The sequence below is a fragment of the Podarcis gaigeae genome, assembly GCF_964106915.1.
Source record: "Podarcis gaigeae genome assembly, chromosome: 15".
NCBI lineage: Eukaryota > Metazoa > Chordata > Lepidosauria > Squamata > Lacertidae > Podarcis > Podarcis gaigeae.
In genome coordinates this window covers 45,506,947-45,522,064 of record NC_139692.1, presented here as the reverse complement: position 1 = coordinate 45,522,064, position 15,118 = coordinate 45,506,947, and the positions used below count along the sequence as shown (strand labels likewise).

The 15,118-nt window shown below is 49.4% G+C and overlaps 1 protein-coding gene across 1 annotated transcript in view; it reads left to right on the top strand.

The window, feature by feature from the left end:
- Window positions 1-131: 131 nt before the first annotated feature.
- The window catches only part of SPAG5 (sperm associated antigen 5), a 32,644-nt gene continuing 17,657 nt past the window's right edge, over window positions 132-15,118 (top strand). The window contains exons 1-6 of the mRNA XM_083715003.1: window positions 132-242; window positions 2,204-4,164; window positions 5,875-6,067; window positions 9,973-10,092; window positions 13,539-13,631; window positions 13,898-13,990. Of these exons, the coding sequence (XP_083571129.1) occupies window positions 234-242; window positions 2,204-4,164; window positions 5,875-6,067; window positions 9,973-10,092; window positions 13,539-13,631; window positions 13,898-13,990 (2,469 nt within the window). The 5' untranslated portion in view covers window positions 132-233. The remainder of the gene's footprint in view (window positions 243-2,203; window positions 4,165-5,874; window positions 6,068-9,972; window positions 10,093-13,538; window positions 13,632-13,897; window positions 13,991-15,118) is intronic.

The window sequence follows — 15,118 nt, the reverse complement described above, 5'->3', positions numbered from 1 at the left end:
GCCCTGCAGAATATCTTCCGCCGGCAGCAGCGGAGCTTGAAACGTTTTGCAGCAGCTCCTGCGCGCAGAAAGGCTCGCCTTCGAGGGCGGGGTCGGGGTCGGGCCCTTCCCACTCACTCTCCCCTCATTGGCCCCGCCTCCTCCGGTGGCGTCACTCGGCGGTTTCATTCAAAAAAAGCGAGGGCGCTGGGTTTTCCCCGCCGGGCGCGCTCTTGGCCGGACCTCGGGGCGCCATGGAGCCGGTGAGTCCCGGGTTTTATTGGGGGGTTGCGCCCCCCGACCTCCTCCAGCTCATGCTCAGCGCCTGGGAAGGGGGCTTGAGGCCAGACCCCCAACTTCCTTGGGTGGGGGGCGGGGAGAGGAGGCTCAGCTCGTAGAGGGGGCGGCTCCGAGGGAGCTTCGTGGGGGCCGGGTGGGGATTTGAACCCAGGTCCCGTCCAGGACTCTAACCACTGCGCCGCACTATACTCTCCTGCTCCCTCCCCCGCCTGCGGGACTTGACATCTTTCCGCAGGGCCTGCAAGACAGAGCTATTCCGCCTGGCCTTTGGTTTGGACTCAGACTGACCCTTCTGTTCTTGATCTATTGGCTACTTTTAAAATGAAGCTGCATTTTAACCTGTATTTTAAATTGGTTCTCCCCCCGCCCCCAATTATGTTTTTACTGTGATTTTATTGGTGTTAGCCGCCCTGAGTCCGGCTCTGGTCGGGGAGGGTGGGGTATACATAAAATTTATTATTTATTATTATTAAAAGAATCACTTCCAAGACTTCAGCAACAGGACTTCCACCCACCCCATAGAAGAAGCAGGAAGAAGCCCCGAACAAAAGGATTCTCTTACTTTTATATAAGTTTCCCTTTTCCCCCATAAACACCTTTGGTGAAGCATCATGCGTCCATCATCACACATGTGTCACAAACAGGGAGGGGTTTTCTGGCGGAAACCGACTCGCCAGGTTTGCCCCAACCTCCCTTTCCCACCACTGTACACCCATCGAGGGATAGATACAGTAGGGATATTTACAAGTTCCTGGGTTTCCTGGTGTTGTAAGAAACAACTGCTCCTTTATCCTTATCCAAGAGCCAGTAAGGGGTCCTTATCTGTAGGAGAAAATAACAGAGGCCAACCAGAGAATATTGAGCAGCCAAGCCGCTATTAATGGATGGAGGCATAGCTGTCAACTTTTCCATTTTTTAAAGGGAAAATTCCCTTATTCTGAATAGGATACCTCGCAAGAAAAGGGAAAAGTTGACAGCTATGGATGGAGGGCACCTCGGAAGAAGTCGTAGAGTTGAAAAGGACTCCCAAAGGTCATCCAGCCATAGGCATGTACTCTTGGCTTCCTCTAAATCAGCCTTCCCAGAAGCTCCCCCACAGCACAGACATACTGTAATAGTAAGTCGAAACAAATGGCCTGGTCTGACTTTCTGTCTTTTACAAGCCCTCCTGGCCAAGGCAGCTTACCAAGAGGACCAGTGGGGGGTAGGGGTTTGAGCATAGGGGAGACCAGGGTGTTCACTGGGTGTGGCCTTGGGCCAGTGGCTGCCTCTCAGCCTAACCTGCCTCGCAGGGTTGTTGTGGGGATTAAATGAGGAGGGGGAGAACCAGGGACGCCACCTTGAGCTCCTGGAAGGAAAAGGCGCAATGCAAATGTAATGAATAAACGGAATTAGGGTTGCCATGTTTCAAAAAGTAAAAACCAGGACACCGCAAAAGTTGTTGAGCTTTTTAAAGGAAAACCCCAACATTACTGAGCTTTTCAAAAGGAAAACCCCTGGACGTCAATTCCACCTTTGAAATCCCAGTAGTGTCCAGGAAAATGGCAGTCCTAACAAAATAAAAGTCACTAAAAAGCGAGTGAAATTAAGGCTGCTCTCTGAGGACTGTTTTCTCAATAGTGAAACACAGAATCATAAAAATCAGTCCAATAAGTTTAGCATTTTATCACCACCTCCTGGAATGGCATTGTGGTGGTGCCCCAACCGAAAAGGACCTGTTTTATTTATTTTTATTGCATTTTAATCCCCCCCACCCCAAACTATTTCAGCTTCACACAACCCTGTGTGGTAGGCGAGGCTGAGAGAGAGCAGTTGCCTCTGTTTCCCCTCTGCTGTGAACATCCTGGCTGAGTCAGGATTTGAACCCAGCTCTCACTTTTCTGCAACATCCTATGAGCCTGTGGTGTTGTTTTTGCTTCTGCAGCCTAGCCAGGAACGGCTGCCTGGCGACTCACTCCGAGACAGCCACCCACAGGAGATGGCCGAGCCAAACCTGGCTTTGGAAACCCCCAAAAGAGAAAGTCTCCCCTTCCCTGCCTTGCAAGATGGGAAGAGCGTCGCCCCAGGCTCCGCAGCAACTGGGAGGTCCCCTCAGAGCCTCCTAGAGGCCGGCCCAAATGCATCCTCGGAGGACAAGGCTTCCATCCAGCAAGAGGAGAAGGACAATGGCCTCACTCCAGTCTCCCCATTGAGTGTCCTGGAGGCCAGACCAAATGCATGCTCAGGGGACAAGACTTCTGTCCACGAACAGGAGAAGGATAATGGCATCGTTTCAGTCTCTGTGGTTCCTGAAATGACTTGGGCGTCCCCCTCAAGGCTCCTGGATGCCAGACCAAATGCATCTTTGCAGGACAAGGGTTCTGACCTGCATCCCCAACTGAGACTCCTAGAGGCTGGACCAAATGCATCCTGGGAGGATAAGGCTTCTGTCCAAGAACAGAAGGAGGACAATGGACTCACTTCAGTTTCTGTGATGCCTGAAGCGACCTGGATGTCCCCCTTGGGGCTCTCGGAGGCCGGCCCAAATGCATGCTCAGAGGACAAGATTTCTGTCCATGAACAGGAGAAGGACAATGGCATCACTTCAGTCTCTGTGGTTCCTGAAGTAACCTGGACATCCCCCTCGAGGCTCCTGGAAGCCGGCCCAAATGCATGCTCAGAGGATGCGGGTTCTGACCTGCATTCTGAGAAGGACAATGGTCTTATTTCAGTCCCCCAGTTGAGTCTCCTGGAGGCTGGACCAAATGCATCCTCAGAGGACAAGGCTTCCATCCAGCAAGAGGAGAAGGACAATGGCCTCACTTCAGTCTCCCCATTGAGTGTCCTGGAGGCCAGACCAAATGCATGCTCAGGGGACAAGACTTCTGTCCACGAACAGGAGAGGGATAATGGCATCATTTCAGTCTCTGTGGTTCCTGAAATGGCTTGGGCGTTGCCCTCAAGGCTCCTGGAGGCCGACTCAAATGTGTCTTCAGAGGACAAGGGTTCCACCCTGCATCCCGAGAACGACAATGGTCTTATTTCAGTCCACCAGCTGAATCTCCCGGAGGCTGGACCAAATGCATCCTTGGAGGACAAGGCTTCCGTCCAGCAACAGCAGAAGGACAATGGCCTCGCTTCAGTTTCTGTGGTTCCTGAAGTAACCTGGATGTCGCCCTCGAGGCTCCTAGAGGCCGGCCCAAATGCATGCTCACAGGATGAGGGCTCTGACCTGCATTCTGAGAAGGACAATGGTCTTATTTCAGTCCCTCAACTGAGGCTCCCTGAGGCTGGACCAAATGCATCCTGGGAGGATAAGGCTTCTGTCCAAGAACAGAAGGAGGACAATGGACTCACTTCAGTTTCTGTGATGCCTGAAGCAACCTGGATGTCGCCCTCGAGGCTCCTAGAGGCCGGCCCAAATGCATGCTCAGAGGACAAGGGTTCCACCCTGCATCCCGAGAACGACAATGGCCTTATTTCAGTCCCCCAGCTGAGTCTCCCGGAGGCTGGACCAAATGCATCTTTGCAGGATAAGGCTTCTGTCCAAGAACAGGAGGAGGACAACGGACTCACTTCAGTCTCTCCTTTGAGGCTCCTGGAGGCCGGACCAAATGTATCCTCGGAGGACCAGGAACAAGAGAGGGATAATGGCATTGTTTCGGCCTTTGTGTCGCCTGCAGCTTCCCAGATCCTCCCTCTGAACATCCTGGAGACAGGACTCAGCACATCCCCGATGAATACGGCTTCTGTCCTGTGGCAGCAGAGGAAGGCGGCTGTTTCTCTGGTTTCGGCGGCAACCTGGATGTCGCCTCTGAGCCTCCTGGAGACGGGTGTCAACACCTCCCTGGAGGAGAGGACTTTGACCAAGGACAGCACAGCAGAAACAGACTCCCTGCTGTGGCAGTAAGTAGAGCGCCTAAGACCCAGGTCTTCTCTGGGGACTGAGACCCTCCGTTGGTGTCTGTCTGCTCCATCCAGCCGCTGCGTCCAGGTCTCGAAGGTCTGGCTTGGAGGGGGGCAGAAAGAGCACATGTGAAGAGGACCCCTCAGCCCCTCCTCTTTGCAAAGAGAGAGGCTTGGCAATAATAATAATAATAATAATAATAATAATAATAATAATAATAATAATAATAAATATATATTTATACCCCGCCCATCTGGCTGGGTTTCCCCAGCCACTCTGGGCGGCTTCCAACAAAACACTAAAATACAATAATCTATTAAACGTTGAAAGCTTCCCTAAACAGGGCTGCCTTCAGATGTCTTCTAAAATTTTGGTAGTTATTTTTCTCTTTGACATCTGGTGGGAGGGCGTTCCAGAGGGTGGGTGGCACTATCGAGAAGGCCCTCTGCCTGGTTCCCTGTAACTTGGCTTCTCGCAGGGAGGGAACTGCCAGAAGGCCCTCGGAGCTGGACCTCAGTGTCTGGGCAGAACGATGCGGGTGGAGACGCTCCTTCAGGTCTACTGAGCCAAGGCTGTTTAGGGCTTTAAAGGTCAGACCCAACACTTTGAATTGTGCTCAGAAACGTACTGGGAGCCAGTGTAGGTCTTTCAAGACCGGTGATATGTGGTCTCGGCGGCCGCTCCCAGTCACCAGTCTAGCTGCTGCATTCTGGATTAGTTGTAGTTTCCGGGTCACCTTCAAAGGTAGCCCCACATAGAGCTCATTGCAGTAGTCCAAGCAAGAGATAACCAGAGCATGCACCACTCTGGCGAGACAGTCTGCGGGCAGGGAGGGTCTCAGCCTGCGTACCAGGTGGAGCTGATAAACAGCTGCCCTGGGACTGGGATTGGACATTGAAGGGGATGGAAGAGGTCCACAGAGTCGTCACTTCTGCCTCTGGGGGCAGAGATAGGGACACATGTATTTTTTTCTTAAAAGCAGGACGGGGTAAAGACAGAAGTCTTTAAAAAATGTATGAAGTATTTTTTTTTCTTTTTCCCACTGCTTTTTCCCACAACTCCCACCCTCAAAGCAGTTTACGAAAAGATGAAACAATAAAATTATTGGGGGAAATCAGCAAAACTAAAAAAATCCTAAAACAGGTTAAAGTTCACCTTGACTTTTCTCAGCGTTTGGCCAGGCTTGTCTTACCACAAATGCCTTAGGAGGCATTGAACAGTACGGGGAAGTCGCCTGCTTAATATCAGCAGGCAGGGAGGTTCTGCCGCACTAAATGGTCAGGTCTGTCCAAATGCGGAAGGGGGGATTATGTGGCATATGTTGGAAGCTGCCATAAATGCCAGGCTGCGTTAGTCCGCCGAGCTCAGCATGGCCGCCTTTGACCGGCAGCAGCTCCCCAGGATCTCAGACACCTTCCAAGCGGGAGGACCAAACCCAGGGCCCTTCTGCATGCCAAGCAGGTGTTCAGCCACCTGGCTGCACCTCTTCCCCAGCACACATGAGGCTGTTGTGGTTTTTATTCCCCCCACGCCACCCCGACTTGGACTGTTCCCCCAGCTAGCCCTGGCAATGTCGGGATTTGAACCCAGGACCTGCATGCAAAGCAGGGACTCCAAATCCTAGAGTTGGAAGGGTCCTTGAGGGTCCTCTAGTCCAGCCCCCTGCAATGCAGCAAACCACAGGTGGCCTCTTTGCTGTTTCCTCCTAGCTTGTCTCAGGACCAGCTGCGCAGCCTGTCTCGGGAAGAGCTAGAGGAGCACCTGGCCAGCTCCCAGATCGTCGTGGAAGCCCTTTCCCGGGAGATCCGGGACTGCCTGAATTCCCAGAGGTTGCCTGCCTGCGTGGGACCGGCGGATCAGAGGGACGCGGCCACCCAGACCCCCATCTCTGAGCCCAGCCAGGTAAGCAGGGAACAGGGTTCAAAATTAGCAGGGAACCAGATGCATTTGGCGCCTAAAGATTCTCCATTTGCGAGTGCCTCCATTTTTTGCGCCTGGCTGACACTCCAGGATTCCTGAAATGTAGGCGCTTTGAAGCCTCGAAGTTAAGGATAGACAATAGGCCAAGGAATTTAACAAGAAAGAGTAGATAAAAAATTAAAAAATTGCCCAGTGTGCACACGAAAGCTTATACCAAGAACAAACTTAGTTGGTCTCTCAGGTGCTACTGGACAATTTTTTTATGTATTTTGACTGCATCAGACCAACACGCCTACCTACCTGAATCAAGAAAGAGTAGAGTGTTTTGAAAAGTATGTACCAATATTTTTATTGCCAACACCAAATTAAACATGTACAGTCATACCTCGGGTTGAATGTGCTTCAGGTTGAGCGCTTTCGGGTTGCGCTCCGCGGCAACCCGGAAGTAACGGAGCATGTTACTTCCAGGTTTCGCCGCTCGTGCATGCACAGATGCTCAAAATGACATCACGCGCATGCGCAGAAGCAGCAAAACGTGACCTGCACAGACGCGTTGTCGCATCTTACTGTAGGAATGAAACCACGACAGACGAGTAGCAGGTGTCATGTGAGAGGCGTCTGCCGGGGCAAGCCCCGGGAACTCTCTTTTATTGATTATTACAAACATTGCCACAGGTGTACTTGTTGCTGATTGGTTGATACAAACACAAAGCAACTTGTTGCTGATTGGTTAACATGTGTACAAGGCGGGAATTACATATAGACATTAATCCCGAATAGATTAAAGGCTGGGAAACGGAGCTGAAACTAGACAGGCATGAAACCTCCTTATTAAACTTTTACTAGTGATTGATATAGCATTCATCTGTAGATGTGGTCAACTATGCATTAAGAACAGGTCAGAGCACGAACTCAATGTGAACTGAACATTCTGGGGTGGTGAGGGAATGTCTTAGTATTAGAATGATTTGTGCAGAACGATTTATGCAGCATGTACAGAGACGAAACTTAGAAGCAAGACTTTCCCAAACATGTCACAGTCATGTGCAGAATCAAGACTTTCCTTCACCTTACGTTCTATTCAGGATGCGAACGGGGCTTCAGAACGGATCCCGTTCGCATCCCAAGGTACCACTGTATTAACAATTTCTGCTAGAAATGTGATATTAACAATGTGTCACTTATGTGAACTGCATATTAATTCATGCTTATCAAAATGATAAATAAAAAATGTTGCTGACTCCCTCCCCCCTCCCAAAAATGGCAACTAGACGTTCTGTTTTGGCGCCCACAATCCAGGTCTCAGGAGCCATTTGCTCCTAGTTTTTCTGTCCCAGTTTCTAACACTGGCAGGGAAGAGACCTGGGTAGAGAAGGAGGAGGCCTCATCCAGCCACGGATATCGCACAAGTTTTGTGAGATCTCGCCATCAGCCGGCAAGGGAGACCACACAACTGGTCTTGGCTGGGGAGGGCGGGGTATATATAAATTATTATTATTATTATTATTATTATTATTATTATTATTATTATTATTATTATTAACTGAAATGAGGGAGGCTTCTGCTGGGTTAGTGCAGAGCAGATTTATAGACCACCTTTTTTCTCCAAGGAGAGCAAGGGGGGGTACGTGGTCCCCCCCCCATGTAATCACCACAACAACCCTGCAAGGTAGATTAGGTTGAGAGGCAGTGACTAGTTTGAGTATATTTATTTATTTATTTATTTATTTATTTATTTATTTATTTATTTATTATTTTCTGTTGATATATTGTAAACTTGCCAGATTTTTTTCAATGAATCCAAGGACACTTTTCAACTTCAATGGATTTTGTTATGGGGACTGGTTTGTAAATCCAGGGACTGTCCCCAGGAAATGGGGACGTCTGGTAACCTTAATTTAGTGGTTTATCTATCGTCTTTATAAGATTCTGTTTTTTAATGTTTGATGTTTGATTATGTTTTTATATATACTGTGAGCCGCCCAGAGTGGCTGGGGAAACCCAGCCAGATGGGCGGGATATAAATAATATATTTATAAATAATAAATAATTATTTATAAATTGAAAGACTTTACTGAAATTGAAAGACTTTATTGTCACTTGTACAACTTGCATACAGTGAGATTACACGAGTACCCCCCACTCAGCTCTCTTAGTTTTAATTCTCCTCGTTTTCTGACGCACACCCACCAAACCTGAAAGTCAGTTGCCCTGTTGTTTTCATCTTTTCATTCAGCAGCCTAACAGCCCGTGGATAGAAGCTGTTCTTCACCCTGTTGGTGCGACTAATCAGGCTTCTATATCTTCTGCCCGAGGGCAGGAGATCAAGAAAGTGCCGGCCAGGGTGTGAATCATCCCTGAGAATTTTCTTTATTTTAATATAGCTTTGTGGCCGAGTGGGAGGATTTGAACCCTGGTCTCTCTCAGGTCCTAGTCCAGCACTCTAACCACTGCACCACGCTGCTTCCAGCATTGCACAGAGATGGTCCAGCCATTCAGGGCTGAAACCAGCTGGCTGGCCTGGTCATCCTCGCGCCACTGGGTTCCTCACGTGGCCAAGCCACGTTCTCTCTCTCTCGGCAGCGGATTCCTGCAGCGTGCCAGCGGGCATTAAGCCTTGCACGGCTGCACATGGACAGCAGGGGCTGACCCCGGCTTTGTCTCTCTGCCGGGGACGGGGTGTTTGTGAGTGTTTTGTGTGTAGCGCCTGTGTTTGGGGGATCTGACGAGCGAGGGAAAGGGAAATCCACGCTGGGGGAGTGGACTTTGAGGTCTAAAGAGCTGCACTCTCTTTTAGAACTCCTAAAATTAGTACCGTACAGCTGAACTGTGGTTTTTTGAGCGTCTCAGAAGCCGAACGTTTTGGTTTTTGAACGCCAAAAGCGCAGGAGTACAGTGGTACCTCAGGTTAAGTATTTAATTCGTTCTGGAGGTCCGTTCTTAACCTGAAACTGTTCTTAACCTGAAGCACTCCTTTAGCTAATGGGGCCTCCCACTGCCACTGCACCTCTGCCTCGAGATTTCTCTTCTTATTCTGAAGCAAAGTTGTTAACCCGAGGTGATATTTCTGGGTTAGTGGAGTCTGTAACCTGAAGCGTGTGTAACCCAAGGTACCACTGTAATTGCTTCCACTTTCGATACAATACGATCATCTTTACTGTCATTGTCCCATACAGAACAACGAAACTGAAAAATCTACATCACACATTGAAAACCCAACAAGCCTGCTATCCCAACTATCCCAGCCTAGTTAGCTCCTAAAAACTCTGATACCCCATAATTGAATACAATATACTGTACACATAGAGACTACCTACACTGCGTTTAAAACCGAAATCGGATTTGGATAGAAACTGTTTCTCAAACGCGCCTTGGAAGTCAAACAGCTTCTCCATTTTCTCAATGGATTTTGCGGGGCCGTCCATCGAGCCTCGGCTGTCGAACGTTTCGGAAGTCAAATGGTCTTCCGGAATGGATTGTGTTCGACTGCCGAGGTTCCACTGCACATAGAAGAGTAGGCTTGGGAGGGACACACAGAGACATCTAGTCTGACCCCCTGCAATGCAGGAATTTCAACTGGCCATCTACTCCCTCGCTTAAAAAACTAGACATTAGGGAGAACTTTCTGGCAGTAAGAGCCGTTTGACGGTGGAACAGTCTCCCTTGATAGGTGGTGGGCTCTCCTCCCTTAGAGGTTTTTAAGCAGAGATTGGGTGGCCATCTGTCGGGGATGCTTTAGTTGTGGTTCCTGCATGGCAGCAGGGGTTGGTCTGGATGACCTTTGGGGTTCCCTTCCAGCTCTATGATTCTGTTTTTCTATTGGAAGCAGTTTGTGTGCTGCTGCTGCTGCTGCTGCTACTATTAGTAATAATTGTTGCATTTCCCAGGAGGTGCAGCTGTACCGCGAGATGTACGAGGCCCTCTGGAAGAGACACGACCCTCTTCAAAAGACTCTGAAGAACCAGCGTGCTCTGGTTGAGAGGCTGGCCACAGCCAAAGACGAGATGGTGGGTTGGTTGGTTGGTTGCTGTGCATGGAAATAGGTGTGAGGGGAGGGTGAGTGGAGACAGAGTCCGGTGGTGTCCGGAGGGTTACAGCGGCCACCTGGGCTTCTGTCGTGCGTCTCTTCCGCTCCAGGGGTTTGACTGCTGATTTATTTAATATGTTGCATTTAAATCCCACCTTTTCCTCAAGGGGGCAGGCGTGGTTCTCCTCGCCCTGCTCATTTTATCCCCACAATGACCCTGTGAGGTAGTTGAGGCCGGGAGAAGGCAAGGAGGACTGGCCCAAGGACACCCAGGGAGAGCTGCAATAATAGTAATAACAATAATTTATTATTTATACCCCGTCCATCTGGCTGGGTTTCCCCAGCCACTCTGGGCTGCTTCCAACAGAATAATAAAATACAATAGTCTTTTAAGCATTAAAAGCTTCCCTAAACTTTTAATTAGGGAGGTGGTGGTGGGCTGGGCCTTGGAGTTCCCAAACCTACTGGTTTTGGGAGACTTCAACGTCCATGCCGATGCCGCTCCCTCCTCACAGGCTCTGGACCTAGTGACTTCCATGTCAACACTAGGGCTCTCCCAGGTTGTTTTGGGCCCCACTCATCAAGCAGGCCACACGCTGGATCTGATCTTTGGGGCTGGCATAGATGTGATCATGCTCCCTGCTGTGGAAGTGCCATGGTCTGATCACTACGCCCTGAAAGCCAAGATTGATTTCCCGCTCCTCCCCAGCTCGGGTGGCGAACCCATTTGGGCTCGTCCGCGAAAACTGATGGATCCTGATAGATTCCGACAAGCCTTGCGGAACCCTGCTCCTCCTGGCGACTCATTAGATGACCTTGTTGAGGACTGGAATAACCGGCTCTTGGCAGCCATTGATGAGATCGCGCCTAAGCGCCCTCTGCGACCCCGTCGAAACCGGGCCCCTTGGTTTACTGAGGAGCTCCGGAAAATGAAGCGGGATCTCAGACGGCTAGAGCGAGTATGGCGACGGACTCGTGACGGAGCCTCAAGAACATCTTATAGGACACTTATGAAAGCCTATGAGTCGGCTATGAAAGCTGCTAAGAAATCTTACTTTGCAGCTTCCATTGCATCCGCTAGCTCTCGCCCGGCACAACTTTTTAGAATAATTAGGTCAATAACGTCCTTAGGAGGACAACCAAATTTAAGCACAAATTCGACCCACAGCTGTGAGGCATTCGTGAGTTGTTTTGCGGAGAAAGTCCTGTTGCTCCGCCGTGACCTCCCTGCCAATTTAGATACAGTGACTGAACTGGAGGCCCCTCGACTGACTTCAGGTCCGGTGTTGGACCATTTCGATCGGATACTCCCTACTGATGTGGATAGATTCCTCCAAGTTGGTAGGCCCACCACCTGCCTCCTCGATCCGTGCCCTTCTTGGCTGATTAGGGAGTGTCCAGATGTTGTGCGGACCCCCCTGGTTGAAATTATCAATTTGTCCCTTGACACGGGGACATTCCCAGGGGAACTGAAGGAAGCAGTGGTGTGTCCACTCTTAAAAAAAACTTCATTAGATTCCTTAGACCTATCCAATTACCGCCCAGTTTCAAATCTTCCATACCTGGGTAAGGTAATTGAGAGAGCGGTTGCTGAACAGCTTGGTAGGTTTCTGGAGGAAACATCGGCATTAGATCCATTTCAGTCCGGTTTCCGTCCTGGTTTTGGGACGGAGACGGCTCTGGTTGCCCTAACAGATGATCTCCGTAGACAACTGGATCAAGGCGGGTCAGGACTGCTGATCCTTTTAGATTTGTCAGCAGCCTTTGACATGGTCGATCATGATCTTCTGGACCACCGCCTCGCAGACGTGGGGATACAGGGCTTAGCCCATAACTGGTTGTGCTCTTTTATCTCTGGTCGGGGACAGAGGGTGGCACTAGGGAGGGAAATGTCGTCGCGCCACTCCTTGGTATGTGGAGTGCCGCAGGGCGCAATTCTCTCCCCGATGCTTTTTAACATCTTTATGCGCCCCCTTGCCCAGATTATCCGGAGCTTTGGGCTGGGCTGTCACCAATATGCTGATGACACTCAGCTCTATCTGCTGATGGATGGCCACACTGACTCGGCCCCGAACACACTGACCAGATGCTTGGAAGCTGTGGCTGGATGGTTTCGTGGGAGCCGATTGAAACTAAATCCTTCGAAGACAGAGGTCCTATGGCTAGGTCGGGATGGCATGGGGATGAGGGACCAACTCCCTTCTCTTGCGGGGGCCCAATTAGTGCCATTGCCTTCCGTTAAGAGTTTGGGTGTAATCCTTGACGCCTCCCTTTCCATGGAGGCGCAGGTTACAGCAACAGCCAAGGCGACATTTTTCCACCTTCGCCGCATCAAGCAGTTGGTCCCTTACCTTTCCCGCCCTGACTTGGCCACAGTGATCCATGCGATGGTCATCTCCAGGCTTGACTACTGTAATTCGCTCTATGCGGGTCTGCCCTTGAAGCTGTCCCAGAAACTCCAGCAGGTACAGAATGCTGCAGCGAGGCTCCTCACGGGGTCTCTGCCATGGGAGCATATTCACCCAGTGCTTTTCAAGCTGCACTGGCTCCCGGTGGAGTACAGGGTCAGGTTTAAGGTGCTAATTTTGACATTTAAAGCCCTTCACGGCCTAGGACCCTCGTACCTACGGGACCGCCTCTCCCGGTATGCCCCACGGAGAGCCTCAAGGTCCATAAATAGCAACACCCTAGTGGTCCCGGGCCCTAAGGAAGTTAGATTGGCTTCGACCAGAGCCAGGGCCTTTTCAACTCTGGCTCCGGCCTGGTGGAACGCTCTGCCTCATGAGACCAGGGCCCTGCAGGATCTGATTTCTTTCCGCAGGGCCTGTAAGACAGAGTTGTTCCGCCTGGCCTTTGGCTTGGAGCCAATTTGATTCCCTCCCTCTCTCTCTCTCTCTCTCTCTCTCTCTCTCTCTCTCTCTTTTGTTTTCTTTTCCTTCTCCTCCTGTGACGAGGCTACATTTTAATATTTTAATGTTCCATTATTTTAATGTTGTATTTTATTTTTGTTTTTAAGTTGTAATCATTCTTATTGTTTTTATTATTGTTTGTAAGCTGCTCTGAGCCCAGCCTTGGCTGGGGAGGGCGGGGTATAAATAAAAAATTATTATTATTATTAATTATTATTAAACAGGGCTGCCTTCAGATGTTTTCTAAAGGTTTGGTAGTTGTTGTTTGACATCTGGTGGGAGGGAATTCCACAAGACTGGTGCCACTACCGAGAAGGCCCCTGCCTGGTTCCCTGTAACCTGGCTTTTTGCAGCGAGGGAACTGCCAGAGGCAGTGTGAGGGATTCAAACCCTGCTCTCTCCCAGGTTCCAGTCCAATGCTCTAACCACTGCACCACGCTGTTCCTTGTAAGCTGAGATAGCTTATAAAGAGCCTTTGGCGCCGTGTGTGTTGATCTGGCTCTTGTTCTGCCTGCAGAGAGGATGCCTTTTGGATTCCACGTTTCTCCGAGAGACGGCCGAAGCCTCCTTCCAACGCCTTCAGGACGACCGTCGCTCCCTTAGCCAGCAGGTGAGGCCCAAGTGATGGGCTGGGTGGGAAGGAGGGGGGCACAGAGTCTGTTTCTCCCTCCCACACCCCGGCAGGATGATCCCTGACCTTCAAATTTTATTGTTATGTTTTTATACTGTATTTTATGCTGCTTTTACAATTAAGTGCTTTAAATTTGTTGTTAGGCACCCTGATCCCAGTTTTTGAACCGGGGAGGGCGGGGTATAAATAAAAATTTATTATTATTGTTGTTGTTATTTATTATTATTTCTCTCTCTCTCTTGCAGCAAAAGCAGTTGGGCAACCTGATCTCTCGCATCCGGGAGAGGTGGAGCCGGATTGAGAACGAAAGGAAGAAGACCCTGAGAGACAAGGAGGCGGTGCGTAGAATCGCAAAACCATAGAGTTGGAACGAGAAACCCCAGGGGTCATCTATTCTGACCCCTTACAATGCAGGAGTCTCGGCTGGGTGGTTCCTGACAGGCGGCCTGCCCAACCTTCGTTTGTTTATTTTATTATACAAGAACATGTAGGCACCAGAAAACCGGGTGACGAAGCAATACAGTGGTGCCTCGGGTTACATACACTTCAGGTTACAGACTCCGCTTACCCAGAAATAGTACCTCGGGTTAAGAACTTTGCTTCAGGATGAGAACAGAAATCATGCTCCGGCGGCGCAGCAGCAGCAGGAGGCCCCATTAGCTAAAGTGGTGCTCCAGGTTAAGAACAGTTTCAGGTTAAGAACAGACTTCCGGAACGAATTAAGTACTTAACCCGAGGTCCCACTGTACAGAGTTGTAGGTTAAAATAACAACAGCAATATTTGCATAAGTGAAAATCCAAACCATTAAAAACTCCTTCATGTTACCCCAACAGCAGGTTCTTTCTGGGGAAAAATACTTGGGTGGATATCATCATCATTTTTTAAATTTATTTTTTTAATTTCTATGCTGTCTTTCTATCTTACAATACTCAAGGTGGTTTACAAGCTGAAGAAACAAAAAATGTACAACTTATGAGAATCTAATGCAATACAAAAAATATATAGTATAAAATAGGCAACCTACATCAAAAAAGTAACATTTGACAATCATTAGAATAGTATTAAATAATAATAACATATAAAAGTTAAACAGAAATCCACTCAACAGTTACAATAAATAATTTCTAAACTACAATCAATAAAACAATGGCAAGCCCACAGTATATAAAGTAATACAATACAAATTGAAAAGCAGAGACTACAAGGTGGGGCAAGGCAGGTATGGTGACCCTAGAATTGCAGAGGTGGCCAGGATGCCTGAAGGTCTTCTTGTCCCGCCCCCTGCAATGCAGAAATCTCAACATGGCCATGACAGATGGCCATCAAAATTCTGCTTAAAAGCCCCCAGGTGAGGAGAGTCCCTTCCGCTGTCAAACACATCTTAGGGACTGAAACAGGAACATAGGCTTGCAGAGTAATAGACCAGGCATAGGCAAACTCAGCCCTCCACATGTTTTGGGACTGC